Source organism: Oryctolagus cuniculus, chromosome 21 (genome assembly GCF_964237555.1).
Source record: "Oryctolagus cuniculus chromosome 21, mOryCun1.1, whole genome shotgun sequence".
Classification (NCBI taxonomy): Eukaryota; Metazoa; Chordata; class Mammalia; order Lagomorpha; family Leporidae; genus Oryctolagus; species Oryctolagus cuniculus.
In genome coordinates, this window is record NC_091452.1 from 20,348,274 (window position 1) to 20,374,254 (window position 25,981).

Genomic DNA, 25,981 nt, shown 5'->3' on the forward strand with positions numbered 1-25,981 from the left:
TCTGGCTTAGGAGTTTTTATTTGCATGGGAACAGCAGATGCGACAGTGAGCCTGGGAGGGGCGGGGCCGGGGAGTGGAGCAGTGCGTGGCCCCGCGTGGCCCCGCGTGGACTCACTGCGGGGGCTCGGCGGCCAGCACAGGGAAGCAGCCCTCGCGGTGCCACTGCCGGTCACGCAGGCGGCGCACGGCCTGCATCTGCGGCTGGAAGGCCCCCCAGTCGTTCCAGTGCCGGAAGTCTCCAGGCTCCAGGAGGTACTGGTACCCGCGGTAGCCGGGATACTGGTAGCCAACCCACCTAGGAGGAGAGCAAAAGGGACAGCCTGGCTCCTGGACCCCTGCGCGGGGCCGGCCAGTTCTCCGACTAGTGTGGTTTGAAATGTCTGTCTCCCCAGTACCCTAACTCGCACAGGAGTTTAGTCCCCAAAGTCCCACATTAATGGTACTGAGGATTGCACAGTCAATGCAAGTCTAGTGGTAGAGGCGGGGCCTTGGGGGAAGGATGAGATTGGACTAAATCAGTAGGGTAGAACACCCATGAGTGCATGAGAGGGGGGGGGGGGGGAGAGGAGAGAGGGAGGGGGAGAGGGAGAGAGGACAGAGACACAGACACGTGCTCGCTGTCGCCGGCTGTGTGCCCTGTGCCCTCGGGACTCCCTCATCAACAGAGGCTGAACCCACTGGGCCTGTAGAACCATGAGACAAAGTCAACCCATTTTCTTGATAAAGCAGACAAGGAGCTCACGGATCCCGGCAATCTTCTGTCCATCTCTCACCTCTGGGGTCTGGGGCCTGTGTCACACGGGGCTCCTCAGCCCTGAATTTGCCCCATCCCAATGTGTGCACTCGTTCCTCAGACAGGCCTCAGTTTCCAATTCTGGAAAGTGGGCACAACCACAGGGACTGGCTTATTCCGAGTGTTTTGCGGGGCACATGGGAAAGAGGACTTGAGGTGTTTTCGATGTACGATGTCCACACGTGAGAAGGGAGATCAACACACACCCCACTGGATGTGGTGCCCCGGGGCTCAGAGGAGAATGAGCAAAACGTAGCAAAAATGGGGGCTTTGAGATTGCTCAGCAAATGTCAATGATTCCTTTCTCACTTCCCTCTCTGCTCCTGTTGGGAGAAGAGTCTTTGTAGGTTTGTGTTGGGCCCTTGATGGTCTTTCAAAGCCTGGTTCAAGCCCCAGTCTCTTTGAGCAACCGTTGGAGCTGTCTGCCACCCAAAACACACACCCAGGACCCAGGCTCCTTCCTCCCTCCTGCAGCACGGACATCTCGTCTGGGCCACGGCTTCCCTAGCACGGCCGGACCTCATCTCACCAGGCGTGGGGCACCCCCGAGAGCCCAAGGAAGCTTCTGGAAGGCAGGACCTGGGCCTTACTCTCCTCTGCCTGCCCCAGGGCGGCATGACCCCAGACAAGTCTCTGTTCGCTCAAGATGGTTCGAACGGCAGGATCACAGGCTTCCAGGAATGGGGAAATAGGGCCAGGGCTGCGACAGTGTTACAAGGGACTCAGCACGAGCCTGGGCTGGAGGGATGGAGGGGCCCGGGGGTCTCCGGCATGGCTGTTTGGAGGCAGAGTGATGGACACAGTGGCCTCCCCGGGCACCCAGCCTTTCCCTCCTGTCTTCTCAAGGCCACGGGGACACAGGGCTCAGCCTGGGACAACTGCAGATCCTGGGGGTTGAGAGCAGGAAAGGCCCTTTAAGTCCTAGGAGCGCGGCGTGCCCATTGTGCAGCCGACGACCCTGAGCCATGGCGGGCCAGGGGGGTAGTGGGTGGGGGCCAGGACTCAGGCTCTTAGCACCATGGTGGCCACACCCAGCCGGTTTCTAGGGCCCTGCAGAAACCTAGAAAGACCCTTCTCCCAGGAGAGGCAGAGAGAGAAGTGAGAGACAAATTCTTGGCGTCAATGACTTTTTTGAGTGCTGACAGTACGTGAAGACTGTGCCTCTCGCCCGAGCTGGACCTCCCTGCTCGGGAGTTCTTCTGCTCCTTTCCCAGGCACTGTGCGTGTCCCTCGTCCCTCTCTGTCCCCAGGCCATGCACCCCTCTGTCCACAGCAGCCCTGAGCCCCGACTCCATTGCTCCCTCGGACCCCGTCTTGGCCAAGCAGCTCTCCGTCTCTCCATTTCCAGGCTTTTCACAGCCAGCAGCCAGCTTTGTCTTGCCTGCCTGCCATGGAATACACCAGAACCCCAGGTGCCAGCACCAGGAGGCTTGGGGAGGGGCGGGGCAGGGCACACTGTTAGCACGCAGCCTCCCAGTCTGTGTGAGCCCGGGGCAGGGGGCTTACGTTCCACTGGCGACCTTCACGCTGCCCACGCGGTCACAGAAGCCGTAGACCCAGAGGCTGGGCACGTCGTCCTCCTGGATCTCCATGGTGTTGCCCTTGAAGTTGGCACCTTCGTACAGGCAGATCTTGTGCTCCTGGGAGTCCTGGGAAAGCAGAGGTGGGGTCAGCTGTGGCACGTGTTGGCGGGGTGAGAAACAGAGACAGGTCACTTGGTGAGGCCTCCTGGGTATGGAGAGAGGACGCCGTGGGGCTCCCCCGGGATCACTGGCCCCGAAGGAACTTCCTCGTCTGTGAAAAGGGCTCATGGTTCCTACATCCCAGCGTTGAGATGGTGATGAAATGGATTAACCCACCCAGGGCACCAAGCGCAATGCCTGGCCCTCAGCCACTGCTCAGAACACCAGGTTCATGGCAGCTATGATCACGGCCAGGGTCAAGGGTTGTGGTCAGTGTCACACGGCCGAGGAGGGCAGATGCTTGCAGGGAAACATGGCATTCCCAAGCCCCATGCCATCGAGAGCTTAACCGCCGGCCCTGCAGTTCCTACTTCTGCCTCACAGAGGATAGGCCAACCTGGAGAGTCTCGGGGGGCTCGGGGGGGCTGTGATCTGGATTCAAAATCGCCCCCTGACGTTCACATGCTGGTGACCTGGGGCATTTTACCCTGCCCTTCCGTGCCTTGGTTTGTTCGCCTGTGGAACGGGCTTCCAGTGGGCCCAGGGGATGGTGAGGGACAACCACTCCACTCATGACAGGTGTCAGCTTTGTAACAGGCTTGCCCTTGGACTTGGGCACACGATTCGGCTCTGGCTTCTCAGAGGCTTGCACATCCTGACCTCGCCTCCAGTGGGGGTGGGGAAGGTACCGAGGGAGGCAAGGCGTGGGCGGTGGTGGTGGGGGAGGTTGGAATGCGTGGGATGTATCTGTGTGGCCAGGGCACAAGCGGATGAGAGCGTGGTGTGGGGCAGGGTTGGGAGCCCAGGGGATCCGCTCAGGGGCAGGCCGCGCGCCCCCGAGCAGTTGCCAGCCCAAGGTGAGTGCCTCACTGCTGCAGACAACCATCATTTATCACTGTCAAAGCCTTGAGTCTCGGGGAGGTGGAGCCATGATGGCTCCCCAACGTGGGTGGAGTCAACACGAACTCCGCCTGGGGGCCTGCGGGACCCTGCTTGCCCAGCTCTGTCCCTGCCCACACCCCTCCCCTCTGGCACGCCTCTCCCCTCCACTCCCCCTGCTACAGCCATACAGGCCCCCACCACCCAACGTGAGAGACCTGGCTCACTCTCCCCAGTGAGCTTCCGTGACACAGAAGGCCGTATAAGGACCATCAGCAATGGAGAGAGAAATGCACGTGTTCTGACAGTCTTGTGTGGGCTGATGGTTCAGAGAACTGGAGGATGGCTGGGTTACAGAGACCATCAGGACGCATTGTGTGAGGCCCAGCAGCTGCTGCTGGCCCTGGAGCACCTCGGATGCGCGGTTGTGAAGATTCAGCAACAGGGGTTGGCGAGCTGGCACAGTCCCGGCCAGCTCCCTGCGAATGCTCCCGGGCTTGATACCTGGGCCCCTGCCACCCATGTGGGAGACGGGGAGGCAGTTCCAGGCTCCTGGCCGCGCCCAGTCCCAGTGACCATTGGGAAGTGAAAGATCTCTCTCTCTCTCTCTCTCTCTCTCTCTCTCTCCCCCCTTTTTCCCTCACTTACTCTCTGTCACTCTGCCTTTCAAATAAATAATCTTTTCAAAAAGAAAATTCTGCATGAGTATTCCCACTGAAGACACACGTTGGTGTCCCTCATTGAGTGAGGAAGCTGGGGGACCAGCTTGTGACTCATCATCGATTCATAATCCCGGAAAAATTCTGAGTCCCCTGTGGATATCGCCACGTACCTAACCTTGACTCTCCTTAGTTAAATATCGTGATAAGCAAATTCTCAGTGTCTGATTATCAACAAGTTCAAGTGGCTTTTCAGTAACAACCCGTGATGCCCACTCCTACCCATTGCATACTCTGCAGCCTGCAGCTTTGCTGATTGGGTGGGCCTTGAAGGGGTATAACGTGAGCCTAGGGTTCGAATCCTTCCACCGAGAGAATGAAAGCAGACACTGGAATTTCTATTCTTAACCATTGCAACATTGAGTCCACTCCCCATATCTACCGAAAAAGGAAAAACCTGGCTTTGGGTTTATCATGTGCCCAGGGCTCCTAACGTAGGGCTGGGTGCCCAGTGAGGGTGTCAGGGCAGCTGGATGAACAGGAGAACCCACTGCCCTGGGGCACACCCCAGAGGCTCCCACGCCTCCCATCCTCTCACCGTCAGCCAGCAGAGGGGCCCCAGCCCTCCGCCAGGAGCCACTCACCATCTTGATGGGCCGGAAGGACATGAGGCGGTCACTGCGGTAGCTGCTGGACCAGGTGTCCCAGCGCGGGTACTCTCCCTTCTCCAGCACGAACATCTCCCCGCGGAAGTTGGACTGCTCAAAGGCAACCCAGCTGCGGGGGACCAGGACGGTGAGGGCAGGGAGGGCAGAGAAGAGACAGCCGTTAGTGGAAGTCCCTCTGCACCTCTGTCCCCCCTTGCAGGACAGCTCCAAGGCCAGAGCCATAGCCCACAATGGGCCTAACAGGCCTGGGTTTAATTCCAGGCTCTGCCTCTTGCAGGCTGTGAGACTCTGGGCAAGTGGCTTCCCTCTCTGAGCTGTCTACAGTAGTGAGCGTGTTTTCTGGAAACTAGCAAAGGGTAAATGGGATCATGTGGGTAATTAGCTGAGCACACTGTGTCCACAGATTGTAACACCCAGAGAAACACTTTCTTTGAAGCTTAGTTATGCTGGGAGCAAGTCTCTGAGGCTAGAGTGCCTTTAACGCTTACTAATCTCTCTTTTTCTAACAAAGGAAGACCAAGCCACAGGCTCAGAGCCTTGAGCAGGTGATGGGATTAACATAACTGCATTTGTGTTCCTTAGATCAAGTCCCCCACAGCCCTTTTACTTAAAGCAAGCGATCCTTAGCTTTCCATTTACAAACGAATATATGTTCTCTGTGTTTAAAAAAGGAAAGTCCCTTTAAACGAAGTGTATTAAGTAAATAATAGTTCCGGAGGTACGGGAAACCTTGGGACAGGTGCTTGACTCAGACATTGCGCCAAGCATGGGCTGGCAACCAGGTCACACTGGCTAACAGGTATGGGGCAGTGGGAGGGGAGCCCTGCAGATCCCCCGCAGGAATGAAATGGGACGGTGCAAACGAATGTGTTCAGTCCTCTGCAAAGACTCATTAGAAGCTGGCAGTCAGATGAGAGCCCTCCCTGGCTTTCCCAGTGCTGCCTGATATAGGGCGGGGCATGAGCTTGTGTCAGAGATGCCAGGGGCTCCTGGGAGCTAGGATGATCCGCGTCGCCCAGGGGAGAAGGTGGAGACCGTGCCCTTTGCTCTCTCTGTGTTCTGGAGTTTTCAGGGAACAAGAGAAGGCTGAAGGGACAAAGGCACGAGCGTCAGCTTCCTGCAGGCTCCTGGGAACCTCCCTCCCCACAAGGAAATGGGAGGGAGACAGAATGTACCCCAGAAACCTCAGGGCCTTGTCAGAGGCAGGGGTGAACCACACTGGAGAGATAAGATTCAAGATGGGGACTCGTGCTACCAGAGTAGAGTTGGATTTGCCTCAGTCCTGTTGTGTCTAGAATAGAAGAGAAAAGGACACTTGGGTGGATAGGTGGATGGATAGATGGGTAGATGGCTGAGCGGATGGCTGGGTGGGTGGATGGCTGGCTGGGTGAATGGCTGGGTGGGTGGGTGGATAGATGGTGGGTGGGTAGATGGGTAGATGGCTGAGTGGATGGCTGGGGGTGGTTGGATGGCTGGGTGGATGAGTGCATAGGTGGATGGATGGACGATTGGATGGATGGATAGGCAGAGGGATATATGGATGGTAGGTAGATAGATGGATAAATGGGTATATGGCTGGGTGGATGGGTGGGTGGTTGGGTGGATAGATGGTGGGTGGGTAGATGGGTAGATGGCTGAGTGGATCAATAGATGGGTGGTTGGTTGGATAGATAGATGAGTGGATGGAGAAGCAAGAAAGGGATAAGTAGACATATGAATGAACGGGTTGGTGGATGGATGGATCTGTAGCTGGATAGAGAGAAGTAGACGGGTGATGAATGGGTGGATGGATATATGCATGAGTGGGTAGGAGGGAGCTTGGAGGGTGACCTCACGTGGGAGTTAAGAGCAGACTCTGGAAGCAGATAATCCCGAGTTCTAATCCCCATTCACCATTTGTTTGCTGTGGGACTTAGGCCAGTCAAGCTCACTAAGTTTCAGTGAAGAGAGAAAGCCATTGCCAAGTACCTGGTCAGGAGACTGTGGGGGCCTACAAGAGGGAATGCATGGGACGGATCCAGCCCGGGGTCCGCACGGTCACCAATGCCATTATGACACAAGGGAGAGAGAAGCTTCTGGGGACCCGAGCTCATGGAAAGACAGACGCAGAGGGGGTCTGGCTACCCCACCCAGCCTGCCCCCGACCCCTCCCCCCACTGTCTTCTTCAGGGGGCCCAGGAGGAGCCGTGGCAGGATGAGGAATGTTCAGTATTTATGTCAATGCCTTTTCTCTCCCAGGGCTCCTTGGAGCCCAGCAGCAAGGAGAGAGGAGGACGGGGATTCTGATTTACAGATGTGGCCACTGAGACCCAGAGAGGGCACAGCTCTAGCGTCACATGACGGTGTCAGGTGTCGGGCTGAGGTTTCCCCGGTCTCACGCAGGCATGGCTGCTCGCCCCCACACTGCGGGCTCTGCCTCTCTTCCCGCGCCCCTGCCCACCCTGCCCTTCCTTTCTGCCCGCAGACCTGCTGGCCCTGACACAGATCCGGGCCCCCGCAGCACAGGCCTTTGTGCTCCCCGCCTTGGGCACAGCGGGAGCAGCTGCATCTCTGCTGGAGGAGAAATACTCTAGGTTTGAGTCACCAGTGCTGAAAAAAGCCTGAAAACCCAAGCTGCCCACATCCGGTGCAGTTTCTGTTCCCAGCTAAGTTTGGGGGCCGAGGGTGGGGCTGAGGCTGTGCTGGCCACACTGGGGGTGGGGTGGGGGCAGGAGGTGGAAAAGGGCCCCTCCCCAGCCTGCGCTGGACCAGGGCGACTTGGCTAACAGTCATCACAGTCACCTTCAGGGTCTGGTGCCCACTGAACACCTGAACAGTCCCCCGAGGGGCCTCAGAACCATCCTGGGAGGGCTGGTGGGGAGCAGGTGCCTCCCCACTTCAGAGGTGTAGAAACTGAGGCTTGGAGACTGAACAAGACAAAGGGGACAGTGGGGACTCCAATCCACGCTTCTCCGATCTCACAGCCCGTGTCTGCTCTCTGTCCCACCAAGAACCTGAGATGCTCAGGATACAGGTGGAACATGCCCTTGAGGGGTCGGGGGAACAGAGACGAAAGGAAGCGGTCTGCTGGGTTTCGTCCTGGGGCCGGGCCTGTGTCCTGCCTTCATCGCACACAGTGGGGCAGCCACTCCACCTGCGGGACGGTTCTTTCTACTCTGGGAGACCATGGAGACCCAGAGAAACCCAGAGAGCAGGCAGTGAGGTCCAGGGGTTAAGAGCTCTGGGATCGATTTCGGCCAGCCTGGGTTGAATCCTGGCTCTGTCACTCACCAGAGATTGTCTCCACCCCTACCCCACACCCGCCAAGCCTCAGTATTCCCATCAGTCCAATGGGTACAAGAATAGCCCTCCCTCATGCAACATGGTACTGGCATCTAGGTAAGCCCTCGGCCAGTGCCTGACCCCCAGTGGGGGCCCTACAGATGCTTCTTGTGACTCCCAGGGGCTGCCTGAGGCTGGCAGAGGAGGCAGCTCGGTGGGCACTTGGCTCCTGGGACTCCTCCTATCCTCTCTGATAGGTTAGAACAAGAGCAGCATTATAGCGAGAGAACCATGACTCACTGACCGTGTCATACAATTAGATCACATCTCTGAGCCTCTTTTCTCATCTGTAAGATGGGAAGAACCATAGCACCTCCCTCCGGGGCTCGACATGGGCTGGTGGCACAGTGGTAGGCACACAGCGGCCGCCCTCGTGTGCCGATGATGTCGCCCCTCCCTTGCCCCACACTCACGGTCCCGAGGTGACAATGAGGCTGCGCACTCGGTCAAAGCTGCGGTCGCCCAGGTTCACGCACTCCCCCGAGAATTCCACGCGGCGGCCCTGGAAGTTCTCCTGTTCGAAGACCACCAACTGCAGGAGAGAAGCCCCCACGTCCCGGGGCAGGGGCAGGGGGCAGAGAGTGAGGGGCGGGGCTTCCTCCAAACCACAGAAGCTCCAAGTGAAAAACCCAGTAAGGGGCTGGCATTGCGGTGCCGCAGGTTAAGCCGCTGCCTGTGACGCTGGTGTCTCATATCAGAGCAGTGGTTCGAGTCCCAGCTGCTCCACTTCTGATCCAGCTCCCTGCTCGTGTGCCTGGGAAGGCAGCGGGTGATGGCCTAGTGCTTGGGTCCCTGCCACCCGCATGAGAGCAGGAAAGAATTCCGGGCTCTGAGCTTCTGGCTTTGTCCAACCATGACCATTATGGCCATGTGGGGAGTGAACCAGCACATGGAAGATATGGGCGCCGGGTTCTAGTCCCAGTTGCTCCTCTTCCAGTCCAGCTCTCTGCTGTGGCCCGGGAGGGCAGTGGAGGATGGCCCAAGTGCTTGGGCCCTGCACCTGCATGGGAGACCAGGAGGAAGCACCTGGCTCCTGGCTTTGGATTGGCGCAGTGCGCCGGCTGTAGCAGCCATTTGGGGGATGTCTCTCTTTCTCACAGTCTAACTCTGTCAAATTAAAAAAAAAAAAGACTGCCCCACTGTAATCCACTTCTAAACAAAACAAGTAACTCCACTTAGTCACTGCTGCTAGCTTTTGCTCTGGGGGCTCTCTCTCTCTCTCTTGCTCTCTCTCTCTGCACCCTCTCTTTACCCAAGCTCAGCAGAGACCAGGGACTCCTGCAGCACGTGCTCCAGGGCCGAGGCTCCAGACACACCTGCCGGTCTAGGGGAGAACTCGAGCTCACGGAGCAGCACCTGCTGTTCCAGGTTGGGGACACTCTGTGGCTCACCTGAACCAGGGAATCGTCTGCCTTTGAGTCTCAGTTTCCCCAACTGTAAAAAGGAGGAGTCTTTTGACCTTGACCTTGTCCTTCCACAGCTACCTGAGAAGCCCTGGCCTGAGCAGGGACCCTGTGGTTCTGGACTGCAGAGAGCCACCACTCACAGGGCCCCCTGCAGGAGAGCGACCGGCACTGCACGTCCGGCAGCCGACGTGAGCCACGCACGGCAATGCACAGGACGGTAGGGGTTTCACAGTGAGTGGAGAAGAAAAAGGAGATAAAGAACAAAAAGAAGAAGCAAGGGGCTGACGTTGGGTGCAGCAGGTGAAGCTGCAGCCTGCAACGCCAGCATCCCAGATGAGCGCTGGTTCGAGTCCTGGCTGCTCCACTTCCTGTCCAGCTCCCTGCTGACGTGCCTGAGAAGGCAGTGGAGGATGGCCCGAGTCCTTGGGCCCCTGCAGCCACGTGGGGGACCTGGATGGAGCTCCTGGCATCTAGCTTCAGCCTGGCCCAGCCCTGGCTGTTGCGCCTATTTGGGGAATAAACCAGCAGATGGAAGACCTCTCTCTCTCTCTCTCTCTCTCTCTCTCTCTGTGTCACTCTGCTATTCAAATCAATCAACCAATCCTTAAAAAAAAAAAAAAAAAGGAAAAACGAGAATAATCGCATCTAGCATATGTCAATAAGTTATAAAATGCGTGCCCTTAAAGGAATAGTGCATACAAATATATCAAAAGGAATCCGGCAGATGACAGACACAGGGTAAGGATGTGATGATCTGGAACTGGGAGGAGGGGAGGGCTCTGGAGGACACCCAGGGCTAAGGGGAGGGTTTTTACCAAGTCCTAACTTCTGCAGAGGTCTTTAAGAAGTTTATGAAAAAAGGTATGCCTGGTTAAAAAAATATTTGCACCTGGGGCTGGCGCTGTGGCACAGTGGCTTAAAGCCTTGGCTTGAAGTGTCAGCATCCCATGTGGGCACCGGTTCTAGCCCTGGCTGCTCCTCTTCCAGTCCAGCTCTCTGCTATGGCCTAGGAAAGCAGTGGAAGATGGCCCAAGTCCTTGGGCCCCTGCACCCGCATGGGAGACCCAGAAGAAGCTCTTGGTTCCTGGCTTCGGATTGGCACAGCTCCGGCCATTGCGGCCAATTGGGGAGTGAACCAGCAGGTGGAAGACCTCTCTCTCTGTCTCTACCTTTTTCTCTAACTCTGTCTTTCAAATAAATAAAATAAATCTTTAAAAAAATTTGCAGCCCAAAACACCTTTCTTTTAATTTCATTACTAATGTACTTTTAAAAAATATTTATTTGAAAGGCAGAGAGAGAGAGAGAGAGATCGATCTACCATCCACAGGTTCACTGCCCAAATGCCTGCAACAGCCAGGACTGGGTCAGGTTGAATCTGGGAACCAGGAACTCAACCCAGGTCTCAGGTCTCCCACATGGGTGGCAGGTGCATAAGTACTCGAGCCATCATTTGCTGCCTCCCAGGATAAATCAGTGCCAGGACTTGAACCTGCACTCCAAAAGGGTACACAGGTGTCCCAAGTGGTGGCTTAACCCGAGCTACGACGCCCACCCACCGAGACTTTTTGAAGTATCCTTGTAGGTGGGTGGGTTTGCAGGTAGTGGTTACATTATTACTAATTAATGCTCGGTGCTGAAGACACTGCTCAGGATGCCTACGTCCCATGGGGGGACCTGGGTTCCAGCTCAGCTCCTCTCCTGACTCCAGCTTCCTGCTAATGCGCACCCTGGGAGGCAGCGGGGGACGGCTCAGTGGACGCATCCTTGCCACTCTCACGGGACACCTGGGTTGAGCTCTTGGGTGAGCCTGGCCCAGCTGCAGCTTTATTTTGGGCATTTGAGGAAGGAACAAGCAGATGGGAGAGCTCTCTCTGTCTCTGTGCCTGTCTCTGCCTGTTTGTTTCCTCGACTTTCAAATGAATAAGGGGCATGAATACAACTAAACAATGTAATGATGAAATAAGTAACAGTATAAATAAAAGCCAATCATATCCAGCCCATACAACAGCATAGCACAGACCAAGGGACCCGAACGTTGAAACCGAAGCAAACCGCAGAGGACCGGACCCCAGGCTCTCCAGGGGCCCCTTTGGCAGGGGCTGTTTGGAGAGATTCTCCAGGAAGTTGGAGCCCCTCCTGCTGCCTGCCCCAGGCCAGGTGGTTCCTGTTGCTAAGTCAACCTCCTTCCGTCTGGAGAGTCCTCCTCCTGTGTTTAGCTTTAGATCAGCTCTCAGCTTGTACTGATCTGGGCTCTCTGGCAGGTGTCCAGAGTGGCCCCGCCCCCCTGCCCAGGTGTGGCCATTCTCCTAGGCTCCCCAGATTGGCTGGGGCACATCTGTGTGTGCAGAGGACTGGGGAGAGGAAGAAGCCATGGAGGAGGAAAGGGCGGGCTGGGGGGAGAGGAGGGAGAGGATGGTGAGATGGAGAAAGAGAAAAGGGGACGGGGAGAAGGAGGAGGAGGAGGAAGAGGGGTGGAGCCCTACCACCCGGCTCCGGCTCCTTACCTTGTAGCTCCCAGGAGGCAGGTCTCCCGCTTTGGCACCGGGCAAGGGCACTGAGGCTGGGGCCTGGGCAGGGCCGGAGCCTGGGGCTGGTCCTGCCGGGGGGGCCCCCTTCCCTTTGGCATCTGGCCCTGGGTTCACGGCTGCCGTGGCTGTGGCCTTCACAGCCTGAGACATGGTCCCAACCTGCAAAAGTCTGCACAGAAACCCCTGGCCTGCGTGGGTCCTGGCTGGCACCGCAGGCTGCCTCCTGCTCTCCCCCCGTCCCCTGGTGCGTTTCTGCCTCCATGGACTCATCTCTCTCTCCTCCAGAAACCTTTGCCTGCACAGCTTTCGATGCCCCCATTTCCCAGGATGCCATCCCTGGGTCCCACAAGTCCCTAGTACATTTCCTGCCGCTCCTTCTACCAGCCACGCCTTTCCCTGTACCCCTGACCAACCAGCCAGTCCCTCCTTAGCCCTCTGCCAGTCTCCCCCAACCCCACCCCCACTAATCCTGCTTGGTGGTCTGTGCACCAGCAAGACACCTGGCCAAATTAATAACAAGAACCAGGCGCGGTCACACACAGTGTCACACATTGCAATGTGGCCCTGACCCCTTGGAGAAGCCGTGACGGCACTGGCACCAGCCTGGCACAGCCTGAGGCTTGGGGTAGGGGGTGCTGTGCCCTACCCCAAGAACTCCACATTCCCCTCCAGCAAATGGGCCCGTACCTGGGTTACCGTACGCTCTGTCACTAAGAGACTCTGATGCAGCCCCTCCCCTCGCCCCAGCACCCGGCTCTGTAGCCAGCACACAGGAGGCTCTGGGTTAGCATCTGTTTCAAGAACGAAGGAGCGCATGTGTTCGTCTCCTTTCCCAGCCGGCTGCCTCTGGCCCTGTCTGGGGGCCTGGGTTGTGTGTGCAAATTCAAGCCAGGAACTGGGGCGAGAAGGAGGCCCCCGAGGAGGCCCTGAGCGTGTGTTCCGGGCTCTACCACGGGGGCTGTGGCCGTATGGGTGGTAGGTGGAGAGGGCATGAGCGGTTCCTCATAGCTTTGGGGTCATGGATGCCTCTGAGTGCTCGGTGAAGGCCTTGACCTTGTCCCCAGAATGAACAGACCAAGCCCTCCATGCCCTAGCTTTCCTCGTCTGTGAAATGGGTACAACCCTAGAGACTGGCCGAATGGACAGAGCTCCTGGAAGTGCAGATGCAGAGCCGCTGGCCCCAGGGTCCCCAGCGCTGCCTGTAGGAGGGGCTAGTTGGGTGGGCAGACCCCTGCCCCGGCCTCCCCTGGGGCCACGCTGCCCGCACTGGGCAGGACAGGCATCTGGACCCCATCTGGGGTGGCTGCCGCCACCCCCTCTCTGCTGGCAGCTGGACCAGCTCCCTCCTGGAGACGCGCTCATTCTCTCTCCTCCCCACTCCCCGTTTCTCTCACTGTTTCCTCCAACTGTCTTTGTGTCTCTCTCCCCGACTCTCTGTATATCTCTCTCTCCCCGTCTCTCTGTATGTCTCTCTCTCCCCGACTCTCTGTATGTCTCTCTCTCCCCCGTCTGTCTCTGTATGTCTCTCTCTCCTCTCGCCCTCATCTCATCTGAGTCTGTTTCTAGTTCCTTCACCGTCTCCTCCATCTCTCTCTGTGTCTCTCTCCCCCCATCTGTCTCTCTCTCTCCCCCCGTATCTTGCCCTCACTGTATCACAACCTCTCTCTCTTCTTTATTACTTTTTTATTTCTCCCCTCTCTATTTCTATCTTTTATTTTCTCCCCATCCCCCTCCTTCTCCTCCCTTTCTTCTTCCTTTACCAGCCCCCTTGTCTCTTTTTCACTGTATCTCTGTCTCCCTCTCTCTCTTGTCTTTATTACGTGTGTTTTACTTCTCCTCTCTCTATTTCTATGGTTTCTTTTCTCCCTCTCTCCCCTCCTCTTTTCCTTCCCTGTCTTCTTCCTCTATCTGCATCTCTCTCTCTGTGTTTCATTCTCTCCCTGTTGCAGTCTCTCTCTCTCTTGTTCTCTCCCTCTCTCCGTGTGTGTTGCATTCTCTCTCTGTTTCTCTCTCTCTCTGTTGTATCCTCTCTCTCTCTCTCTCTGTTGCATTCTCTTTCTCTCTGTTGCATTCTCTCTCTCTCTTGCATTCTCTCTCTCTCTTGCTCTCTCTGTTGCATTTTCTCTCTCTCTCTTGCATTCTCTCTCTCTCTCTCTCTCTCTCTCCCCCCTGTGCTGTCTTGCGTCCTCCTCTCTCTGACTCCCCTGGCTGCCGCCCCCTCCCCTGCAGCTCTCAGCGGCTGCAGCCCGGTGTATTTCCTCTTACCTGGGCCTTGCTACTTCCTGCTGGAGGACAGGCAGGTGGACAGGCGGGTGCTGTGGGTGCCTAGGGGCCGACCCCCCATTTTATAGTCTGGCAGACACCAGGGCCTATAGTCTGTGGCACAAAGGGGGCGCTGGCTCAGCAGGCCTGGGTGGGGAGCAGAGCCTGGGGCCCTGCCCTTGGCTGCAGACAGCAGCACTTTCCATTGTGAGCCCAGAGCGCACAGCAGGAACCTGGCCAGCAGCCGCCTCATCTTCCGTCCCTGCCCTGACCCCCTTCTGCTGGTGGCAGCCGTGGGACGGGGCCCAGGGGAGCCCCTGGGAGGCAGGGGCTCTGGGTTTGAATCCTGCTCAGCCAGCGTGTGCTGCGCGGGTTTTGGATGCTCAGGGCCTCTGCACCTGTAGCTCCAAGGTGGACCCGAGCGTCCTTGCTGGTTGCTGTCCAACAAGAAAGAGGAACACAGTGCCAAGCCTGAAATGGGCTGAGGGGTCCATGGCCCCGATTACCGAGGCCTCACCATGAGTCAAGTCCAGCTGCAGACGCTCTGTCCACTCGGCCGGTGTGCAGGATATACCCATTTCACAGATGAGGAAAGCCAGGGCACAGAGGTGCAGCTGGCTCTGGCTCTCATTCTTTATTCTCACCCTCTCTGACCTTGGTCCTTGGCCGACCTTGCTGTTGCTAAACGGGAGACGAGGAGAGGCCCGCTGGTCTCACCCTGCTCACGTGGCTTGGACACTCGAGACCTAGGTCGTGCTGCCGTGTCTACGCTGGGCCCCCTCCTGGCTGCCTTGCCTCTAAGGTGCCTCTTGCCCCCATCATCTGTCCCCAGGGGCAGAGCCGGCAGCTAGGGATATGACAAGCATCTCGGGGCCTCCCCAAACCCCATCATATTCGTTCCCTGCTGCACCAGCACCCAACATAGGCCCTGGCGTCCAGTGGGCCCGAGGGACTGGAAGGGAAGGTGGGCCTGGGTTGGGAGAGGGAACCCAAGCTGGGGGAGAGAAATCGGGAGAGTGACAGGGAGGTGTGGAGAGAGACAGAAACGCAGATGTGGTGGGGACAGAGCTCAGGGGGAAGCCGGCCCCAGGACTCAGAACAACCAAGGCCCCTGGTGGAACAGGGGCACCCCGGGGAGCCGCTCAGCCCCACTACCTGCAGCTCCCCTGCCCCAGGCAGGGGGGAGGGGCGTCCATGTGGGTTCCTGCCTCTTCCTTGGGGGTCCGAGATCCCCACGGAGCCCATTTCCTGTATCTCCGTGGCCCCGGGCCAGTTCTGCCTCTGCCGCTCCACCCACCCCGCACCCCCTCCTTTCCCAGCCTCCCCTCGGTCTTTCATCTTGGGCCAAGCTGAGGTTGGGGGCGAGGGGGTGGCAGGAACCACAGGATGGCACAGCCGCTGGAACCGGGGCCAGGACGCCTGCGGCGGGGGCCACCCACAGGCTGGCTGGGGCAGCTCCCTGTCCCCCACGGCAATGGGCTGCCTGCCAAAGATGGGGGACGGCCCACCCTGCTGGGGGGCTCACTGCGAGGGTGGCATCTCTGGGCTACATCCACCCCCCCTTAGAAGCTTCAGCGTCTCCCATCTCCTCCTTCCACTGCTTTCTCATCCATCAAAAGGAGTTGGAATTCACGGCTCTTTAGCACCTGGACCCAAGCCCTCAAAAAATGGTCTCTTGGGCTGGTGCTGTGGCTACTGCCTGAGAGGCCAGCATCCCATATGGGGCCAATCCAGCTCCCTGCTAATGCACCTGGGAAAGCAGTGGAGGATAGCCCAAGTATTTGGGTCCCTGCACCCACATGGGAGACCCGGAAGAAGCTCCTGACTTTATCCTAGCCCGTCCCTGGCCAGGGGAGTGGCCACTTGGGGAGTGAACCAGCGGATGGAAGATCTCTCTCTCCTTTCTCTCCCTCTCTCTCTCTCTCTCTCTCTGTCTCTCTCCTCTCTCTTGCTCACTTGTTTGTCTGTAACTCTGCCTTTCAAATAAATAAATGGATCTTTCAAGAAGTGGGGCACTCCTGCGTTTTACGAAGCGCTCCTTAACAGACAAGGACGCATCTCCGTTGTGAGTGATGATGACGATAACGAAGATGATAATGAAGATAAGGAGATCCACAACGCTTTCCAGGCCCCAGGAGCAGCTCCAAGTGTTACCCGTAATAATTCACGTTGGTCCTCACGAGACAGCAATGTCTTAGCAGAAACCCCACTTGGGGTGCTGCTGTGCCTGTTTTGCATACAAACAAACTGAGGCTCGGACAGGTTAAGGGACACACTCACAGTTACCCAGCCAGCCAGGGCGGGATCCGAGCCAGAGTCATCGGGCCCCTGGCCAGCTCCTTCCTAAGCGAGGAGACATCCCTCCCAGGCCTACTCCAGGGGTAGGTGCCGGGACAGGAGGCACACAGCGAATGTTGCAAGCCGTGGATATTTGGCAGGTGCGCTACAAGCTTGCGATGCGTGTTCGTACCCAGTGGCTCCTCGCCGTGCCCACAGAACCATCTGGACTCCTCCTGAGGGCCCTGGCCCTGCCCACCCCTCCTGCCTCGCTCCCGCCCACCTGGACCACCTGCATTTTCTTGTGGTCACCTCCACACTTTCGCTTAGCCTGCCCCTCCTTACATCTCAGTCATGGATCTCTCCACCCCTCGGAGCCTAGTATAAATGCCACCTCCTGCATGCAGCCCACCCTGGTTGCTCCCGCTGAAAGAGGAAGAGGCAAAGAACAGCATTTGTTGAATGTTTACTCCGTGACGGGCATGTGCCACAAGCTCCTTACAACATCATCCTGTTTTACAGTGAGGAGGCCAAGGGGACAATGACTTGCCCAGGGCCACACAGCAAGGAGAGCCTTTGTCCACCGCACAGCGTCCTGCCACAGGCACAAGCCCCGTGGCGCTGACTAAGGCAGACCTTGCGCCTCTGGCCATCCCTGTGGCTGATGCATGGTTCCCTCCCAGCTAGAGCTGGGGCTGCTGACTCCTCTGGCCTGGGCTTCTGCCAGGGCTGCCTTTTGTTTCTCGCGCTCCCTTGCTGAGTCGGGACTTTGTCTCCGGGGGGCCCTTCTCCCCTCCCGGCCTATAAGAGCCCTGAGCTCCGCGGTCCCCGTTCTGACACAGTCTCTGGGCCCATCTCGGTAAGTCCCAGGTTGGAAGGAGGGGTGGGACCGGAGCCTCGAGTGAGCACCCAGGGAAGGTGGGGAGCCCGGGTTCCTCCATCCCGAGGACGCCACTGTGTCGTCTCGATCGCCAGCCCCATCCTAACCAGGGGCAGGCAGGCCCCAGTCATGCAGGTCATGGCAAAGCGAGATGACTCCTGTTTGTCCCTTTGCCTACATCTCCGCTGTGAGAGCGTCCTTGTTGGGTTTGGTGCTGCAATGCACCCACCAGTGACAGCCACGGCAAAAACTCTCCCACGGTACCCAGAGCTGAGATCAGGGGCGAAGGCACTGGAAACGGGTAAGCTAAGAGATGGTGACGGGGCCGGAGATGGCACTGGTCACAGATGGACAGGGTAGGGCTGGCCACCTGGCCCGGTCACATCTGGACCCCACTTGGATCCCGCCAGCGTCAAGGAGGAGAAGAGAGTCAGGGCGGGAGATGATCCTTGATCCTGTTCTCTCCCTTGCAGGAAGGGGCCAACATGACCCTGCAATGCACCAAGTCAGCGGGACACTGGAAGGTAGGGCGTGGCCTGGGCAGGCGTGTCCAGGGAGTGCGGTGGGGGTGGGGCGACCCCCGTGCCGGCTCCACAGAGTCCCCTCCTCACCCCTACGAGGAAGGAATCAGCAAGGCTCACTTCACAGCTCAGGCAACCAAGGCTCAGAGTGGGAAAGGGAGTTGCTCAAGGTCACACACAAGGAGCTTGAATTTGAACTTGGGGTTTCTGGGTCCCAAACATGAGCTCATAATTATAGCGTCCCCGGGAGAGACGGCGAGCAGACCGTGAACATGGCTTCTTTGATCTTCTCTGTGTTTACAAAAAGAAAAAAAAAAGTTTCAAGCTTGTCAACTGCTTGACAACCTGGAGGTTTTCAAAGGTTTTCACCTCTGGGGTCTAGATTGGGGAACCTGCAGTCCCACTTGGCAGTCGTGGGTGGCGCTAGAGAGCGGCCACACAATTACGGAGGGACCTGGGCTTTTGGTTCTAGCCAGCTCCGGGCTCCCTTACCTGCCTGGCCCCGGAGGCCTGTGCATTTGTGGCCCACCTTGAGCCCCCCACCCCCCGGCCCCAGTCCCCCATAGGATTCTGACGGGGACTGACCCCTGTCTTTTCTTTGGGGTGCAGATGGTGGTGTGGGACGAGGAAGGCTTCCAGGGCCGGCGGCATGAGTTCACGGCGGAGTGTCCCAGCGTGCTGGAGCTCGGCTTTGAGACTGTGCGATCTCTAAAAGTGCTGAGCGGCGCGTGAGTCCCGGAGGGGCGTGGCGGGCTGGGAACAGAGGAGGTGGTGGGGGCGGGGGCAGGAAGGGACCTGGCACCTTCCCGGGCTCCGACCATGCAGGTGTGCCCTCCTGAGGTGCTGAGCCGCGCACAGGACTACCTGCATGGTTCGGTAGGTCGTGCACTGCCCAAGGGTAGGACTCAGCATTCCCACAGTCCCTGCTCATCGGATGGAGCCGCTTGGCAGGGGGAAAACCTCAGAGCTGAGTGTTGGGTCTGGAGTTGCCTTCTTAGGCATAAACCAAAAGCCAAATTAGAAGGTAAAAATAAATACTGTATGTTTAGTAAAAAATGCACTGATTTGTAGCTAAATATTGTTGCCCGTGACTCTGAGGGTGATGCCTGCTTTCTTTATGTGGAGGGAGAGGTGGGGGGGAGGTTAATAAGCTGTGGAGAGACACTAAAGACATGCTAATAACACGTGTTCTCCACCCCTCGGTCATGCACAGCCCCCGGATACGTGGCCACCAAGGATTCCAACTATAGCAAGTGGGAGTAAAGGACTTATTTTTATTTTAAAGGTTTACTTGTTTGAAAGGCAGAGTCATGGAGAGAGAATGCAAGACAGAGAGAGAGAGAGAGAGAGAGAGAGAGAGAGAGAGAGAGAGATATCTTCCATCCAGTGGTTCATTCCCCAGATGGCTGCAATGGCCGGGGCTGGGCCAGGCAAAAGCCAGGAGCCAGGAGCTTCTTCCAGGTCTCCCATGAGGGCAGCAGGGCCCCGGGTACTTGGGCCATCCTCTGTTGCTTTCCCAGGCACATTAGCAGGGAGCTGGATGGGAAGCGGAGCAGCCAGGACTCGATCTGGTGCTCTGATGCTGGCCCCACAAGCCGCTGGCCCTGAGACCTTAATTTTAATTTGGATTTAATCTTGATTTATTTATGTTGAAATGTAATTAATGAACCGCCTGTGACCAGTGACTACCACTTTGGGTAGAACATTCTAGAAAGTTAGAAAGTGGACTGACAGGCGTACACGGTGCCTTGCCTGTGAGTGCCACCTGCAGCCACCTTGGATGGTTTTCACGTTCGCTCAGCTTCTGCTTGGCACACAGGTGCGCCAGTGGGGGCTCCGGTGGGGACTGTGGCCTGCAGAGGGCTGTAAGCAGTTGACTTCGGACTTGGCCAGTGAGGAGGCACTGAGTCTGGGTAGCGTGAGCCAGGTTATTGGATAGACAGCAAACACAAGGTGCACATGGTGACTGCCTCCCGTGTCCCCTGTCCCCTGTCCCATGGGACACCACCAAAAGCAAGGAGCCAGGTCATGGGAAATAGGAGTAGGAGAGGCTTGTGGCCGAGAAGGGACTTCCCTGCGCTGGTGGCAGCCTGATGCTGCTGTCCCCACCTGAGTGGCTTGTTATCTTGGGGGAGTCAGAGAAAAACCACCAGATTGGAAGTGGAGCAGCTGGCACCATCCCACATGGCAGTGGCTTCACCCCTGTGACATAACATGGGCCCCTGCCCCAACCTTGACACCAAAAGTGTCTCCAAGCCATCAGCCAGGGGCCTCTGGAGACACTGTCACCCCCTGAATGAGCCCTGTGGCTGAGACCTCCGGGCGGGGGTCCCTCACTTCTGCTCTCTGCCTCTCTCTGCAGGTGGGTGGGTTTTGAGCACGCCGGCTTCCAAGGGCAGCAGTATGTGCTGGAGCGCGGCGAGTACCCCTCCTGGGATGCCTGGAGCGGCAACACCGCCTACCCTGCAGAACGGCTCAGCTCCTTCCGCCCGGTGGCCTGCGCTGTGAGCCGATGCCCATTCCAGGGGTGGGGAGGGGGGCGGGCTCCCTCCAGTGGGCGCCCCAGAGCCCAGCGGGTGCTGGGGAAGGCAGGGGTTGCAGAGCCTGCTGCCCGCTCCTGGTTGGTGCTCCCAAGTCGTCCATGGGGGACGCGTGGAGGTGGGCTTCGGATCCCCTCTTACACTCAAAACCACTGAGAACAGGAGAAGGAACCGTGGTTTGTTCTGGAAGCAACCAGATTGGCGTGGAATGACGTGAGGCGCCCTGTTTTACCATCTGAAGTTCAGGGGAAAATGTGCCAGAAGGAGAAAAGTCACCCAGCCATAATTACAGATGAGCTAGAAGCCCACTGTCAGGGGGCTGGAGATGGCCTCTGCTTCCCTCCCTCAAATGCCCACAAACCCACGGGGCTGGGCCAGGCCAAAGCCAGGAGCCAGCAAACCCATGCTGGCCTCCCACAGGGGTGGCAGGAACCCAAATAGTTGGTGGCCAACACCTGCCACCTCTCAGGAGCGTAGGCAAGAAGCAGAGGTGGTACCCAATCCCAGGGCACGCCCGTAACGGAGGTGGGTGTCGCAGGGGTGCCTTATCTCGCTGTACCACAACACCTGCCCGTCGCAGGATTTGTGCTCACAGAGCTGACGCCCTTCCTCCTTACCCTAGTGCGATACGCAGTTTGCCCCCCGCCCCTGCTCCCTCACGGCTGGACAGTCAGGTTGATTCCCTACGTATTGATTGCTTTTATTGCTATACCCAAAGCTCTTGCAGCTCATTGGGTCGTTGATGAGTTTCTTTGTGAATATTTCCACAAAGGGAATTTCGGGAAGTATCAGGTGTTCACCTCTTATAAGGTTTCTGGTTCCTGTTGCCTTACTGTCCTTCTAAAAGGCTTGGGGGACAAGTGCGGCGGGATCTGGGTTGCCCACTCTGCGCCCAGGAATCTGAGCCATTCCCTGTGCCCATAGAACCACCGCGACTCGAGGCTGACCATCTTCGAACATGAGAACTTCCTGGGCAGGAAAGGGGAGCTGAGTGACGACTACCCCTCCCTGCAGGCCATGGGCTGGGACAGCAACGAGGTGGGCTCCTTCCACGTCCACTCTGGCGCGTAAGTGCATCCGAGGCTCGACCTGGCAGGCGGGGAGGGGGAGGGACCCCGGGAGAAGAGTGTGCTGGGTGCGTCTGTGGCCTGACGCCCACTTTCCAGCGACCACTGAGGCTCAGGGAAGTAACACGCAGGATCCGTGGGACTGCAAGTGACAGGTCACACTGGTGTAAGCCCAAAGGATATTTATTGGTAACAGATTCAGGCAAGCTGGATCCAGGTGCCTGCCTGGGCGTGGCTGCAATTTTACCTTGTGAAAACACAGAGGGTAGCTCCATCTTTCCATTCCTTTCCTTTCTCCCAAGGATTCCATCAAAGATTTCAGGAAAGGCTCTCATTGGTCAAACACGGGTGACATGCTCAATTCTGAACCAATCACGGTGCCCACAGGAGTGGTGTTTTCTAATTGGCTAGACCTGGACCAATCACAGTGCCCAAAGGAGCGATGTTTTCTAATTGGCTAGACCTGGTCATGTGCTCATTGCTAGACGCAGCCCCCTTTCCCCACCTTGTCGGGGGGCGGGGCAGCAGGGTCTGTGGCAGAAGAGGGGAGATGGGAGCTTGGCCACAATGAAACAGGAGGGTCAAGTTCAGCGACAGAAGGGGACTGAAGTCGGCTTCAGGTTCAGTGCTCATGGACCCTCCCCATTTCCCCCCCAGGAGGCTGAGGTCCTCACGAGAGAGGGCGCCAGCGCCAGTCCCAGCTTCTCAGGGGCACGGGAGGGGGCGTGGCGAGTCCCAGGCACTGAGGACGGCAGGGTCTCCGGGCTGGGTGTGGTGCTCGGGTTCCTTCATCCTTGTCCTGCTGAGCGCGCTGGTAACGGGCCCCTGCCTGCCTCTTCCCTTTCCAGCTGGGTCTGCTCGCAGTACCCGGGCTACCGAGGTTTCCAGTACGTGCTGGAGTGCGACCACCACTCGGGCGACTACAAGCACTTCCGGGAGTGGGGCTCGCACGCCCAGACCTTCCAGGTGCAGAGCATCCGCCGGATCCAGCAGTGAGCCGGGCCTGGCGGGGAGGAGCTCGCGCGTGCCTGTCTGCTGCGGGGCAGCCCCGGAGGGCGGTCCGGCTCTCCGATCCGGCCTCTGCCGGTGCCCTGTGTGAACTCCGCACGCTGTGAGCCGGCCCGTGCACACTCAGCACAAAAAGCCTCAGAGTAATAAAGAAAAGATGGTTCGCTATCAGCTGTGCTTTTTGATTTTCTCAATCTTGTCCAAACCTACTTTTCTTTCTATCATTTGCATTTCATTTTAATGGTGTTTGCTTTTAATAATTCCTTCTTCCTGTTTACTTTGGGTCTGCTTTGTTCTTAGTGTTCTATCTTTTTTGACTTATTTATTTATTTAACTTATTTGAAAGTCAGAGAGAGAGAGAGAAAGTCTTCCATCCGCTGGTTCACTCCTCAATTGGCCGCAATGGCCAGGGCTGGGCTGATCTGAAGCCAGGAGCCAGGAGCTTCTTCCAGGTCTCCCAAGTGGGTGCAGGGGCCCAAGCACTTGGGGCATCTTCCGCTGCTTTCCCAGGCCAATAGCAGGGACTTGGATTGCAAATGGAGCAGCCAGGACTCAAACAGGTGCTCTGATACTGAATGCTGGTACCTCGGGTGGCAGCTCTACCCACTGCCTCAGACAGCCAGCCAGCCCCCATAACCCTTTATTTCTTCTCAATTCCCTATGACATCCGATATCCTGAAGTCTCTCATCTAACACTCTTCACCTTCCAAAGAAAGCCCATCAAACAACAACAACAAAAAATAAACTCCCAAATCATTTACAGCCTCCCCTCCCCTCCCCTCCCTTGCCCTCCTCTCCTCTCCTCTCCCCTCTACTCCCTCCCCTCCTCACTCCCTGTCTCTGTCCCTCCTCCCTCCCCTTCTCGCTACCCGTCTCTTTATTATGTAGATTTCCTTATTCTCTCTCATAAACTCTGTGACTTTTTTTTCCGGATTCTCTTGACCCGTCTTCCCCCGTGCACAAATGTCCGTGATCTGTGATCCGCCTGCCAGGAACAGGCAGGCGCGGGGAGGAGCAGCCTGAGGGAAGAGAGAGCCTTCTTCAGCCCAGGGATATTTGCCCTGGAGCCAGTCCAAGCCCTTGTGTATCCTCCCAGTCATCCTGTAGTCCACCTTCCCCGGGCTCTCCTGGGTACCAGGCTCTGGGAAACACGATGGTAAACAACCCACAGGAAGTCCCGCCTCCTGCCCAGTGTGCCGGGAAGACAGATCCGGGCGTGGCAGGTGAAGCCTGTCCTGTGACAGGTGCTGCAGTGGGGGAGGCTGGGGGGGACAGAGGGTGGGGAGGGGCTGGTCACAGACTTTCTTTCTTTCTTTTTGACTGGCGGAATTAGTGAGAGAGAGACAGAGAGAAAGGAGAGAGAAAGGTCTTCCTTCCGTTGGTTCACTCCCCAAATGGCCACCACGGCAGGCGCTATGCCAATCCGAAGCCAGGAGCCAGGGGCTTCCTCCTGGTCTCCCATGGGGTGCAGGGCCCAAGCACTTGGGCCATCCTCCACTGCTCCCGGGCCACAGCAGAGAGCTGGCCTGGAAGAGGGGCAACTGCGACAGAATCTGGCGCCCCAATCGGGACTAGAACCCAGGGTACCAGCGCTGCAGGTGGAGGATTAGCCTAGTGAGCCCCGGCACCGGCCTCGGACTTCCCTTCTGAGCTCCACCCTTGGACGTCCACCTGCCTGCTCAACACCTCCACGTGGGTGTCTCATATACGTCTCGGAGCCCGTGCTGAGCCTCTCTTAGATTGTTCCAGCCCAACCTTTGGGATGATCCATAGCTCTGCCCCTTTTTCCCACCCCACAATCGACTCGGGCTCTTCTGAGATGCACCGGAATCCACTCACTGCCACCCTCCGTGCTGCTGCTACGCTGACCCAAGCACCCTCCTCTCTCCCCCTCAGAGTCTCTGCTTCTACTGCTGCCCAGTTAAAAATGCACGGTGCAGTGGCCAGCACCTCTCTCTCTCTGAACTCTGCCTTTCAAACAAGTAAATAAATCCTTTAAAAAAGATTTCATTTATTTATTTATTTGAGAGGTAGAGTTACAGAGAGAGAGGGAGAGACACAGAGAGAGGTCTTCCATCCGTTTGTTCACTCCCCAAATGGTCACAAAGGCTGGAGCTGAGCTGGTCAGAAGCCAGGAGCCAGGAGCCTCTTCCGGGTCTCCCATGCGGGTGCAGGGGCCCAAGCCCTTCGGCAATTCTCCACTGCTTTCCTAGGCTACAGCAGAGAGCTGGATTGGAAGAGGCGCCTGGATTCGAACCTGCGCTCCGATATGGGATGCCGGCGTCATTGTCTTCCTCTGACTCTTTGCTCTGCCATCTCCACCCCAACTCCACCTGCCTGAGGCCACGCAGCCTGTGAAAGCATTTAGTCCGCCATGTGGGGTGTGTTGAAGACACAATGGGCACACATGGGCTTATCAACAGTAAGTTGCTGCATGCGTGTCGTGCCTAAAAGGAGTTGAGACAGGGGCAGTCACTGAGCGCAGCGGTTAAGACGCCGCATGGGACAGCTGCGTCCTATGTCAGAGGACCTGGGTTCGAGTCCCAGTTCTTCTTCCCACACTTCCACTCCAGCTGCCTGCGAATGCACACCCTTGGAGGCAGCAGGTGATGGCTCAAGTATTTGAGTCCCTGTCACCCCCCCCCCCCAGAAGACTGCAGTGGAATTCTGGGCTCCTGGCTTTGGCCTGGCCCAGCTCTGGCTGTTGCAGGCATTTGGGGGAAGGAATCAGCAAGTGGAAAGTTCTCTCTCCCTCTTTCTGTCTTGTCTCTGTCTCTCTGCCTTTTAACTATAAATAAATAAATACGAGTGTTTAGGAAGTAGCTCCTCACACTTCAGTATGAATAAGTGTAGAGCTGCTTATCAGATCCCTGGGGGGCAGGGCAGACAGTGTTTGCCAGGAGAAGGAGTTTCCTTGGACTTTGAGGGGCAGCTCTGTTAACAGCCGGCCAGAGGCAGGGCCAGGAGTGAGTCTGGCAACCATGGAGAAAGGAGACCCCAGATGTGCGCGGACGCTGGAGTGAGAGGCAATAAAGAGACAATTTGTCGGGGGCCACCCGTGGGAGGGGAGGGAAGAGAGCGTGAAATTATTTTTCGTATCTTGCCAGGAGACCAATTTTCCTAGGCTATAAAGGCGAGGGAGCTTCCATTAGGGACGGTCTGGGCTCCAAAGGAAGTGGTGGGGTGGAGGACAGCCCTGGTCGGGGCATCGCGGTCTGCTCTAAGGATGACCGCAGGAGCGGCCGGCCGGGGAACCCTGGACCAGAGAGGGGAAGGCTCAAGGCTCGGTCTCAGACCCTGAAGCAAGTCTGTCCGCGTTGTGGCTCCCTGCAGCCCCATCCGCGGCTGCACGCTCTGGGTCCCGCGGGGTGAGGTGGGGGGGGGAGCAGGCGGGGCGACCTGCCCTGCCCGGAGCCCCCTGGCCTGTTTCCTCCGCTTGTAAAGGGCCCAGGAAGGCGACATCTGGAAAAGTGCAGGCCAAGGTGCGGC

At 57.6% G+C, this 25,981-nt stretch overlaps 2 protein-coding genes across 2 annotated transcripts; one reads left to right on the plus strand and one right to left on the minus strand.

Annotated features, from left to right (window-relative positions):
* On the minus strand, window positions 1-14,280 carry CRYBB1 (crystallin beta B1). Its single transcript, XM_017350692.3, has 6 exons — window positions 14,203-14,280; window positions 11,914-12,106; window positions 8,416-8,534; window positions 4,658-4,790; window positions 2,300-2,442; window positions 1-295 (listed from the first exon to the last, which is right to left on the minus strand). The coding sequence occupies exons 2-6, from the start codon at window positions 12,085-12,087 to the stop codon at window positions 112-114; spliced, it is 753 nt and encodes a 250-aa protein (XP_017206181.1). The 5' UTR covers window positions 12,088-12,106; window positions 14,203-14,280; the 3' UTR covers window positions 1-111.
* Window positions 14,281-17,198: 2,918 nt separating this feature from the next.
* CRYBA4 (crystallin beta A4) lies at window positions 17,199-22,663 on the plus strand. Its single transcript, XM_002721154.5, has 6 exons — window positions 17,199-17,335; window positions 17,830-17,880; window positions 18,487-18,605; window positions 20,240-20,381; window positions 21,342-21,484; window positions 22,333-22,663. Exons 2-6 carry the CDS (start codon window positions 17,842-17,844, stop codon window positions 22,478-22,480), a joined length of 591 nt encoding a protein of 196 aa, XP_002721200.1. The 5' UTR covers window positions 17,199-17,335; window positions 17,830-17,841; the 3' UTR covers window positions 22,481-22,663.
* The last annotated feature ends 3,318 nt before the right edge of the window (window positions 22,664-25,981 follow it).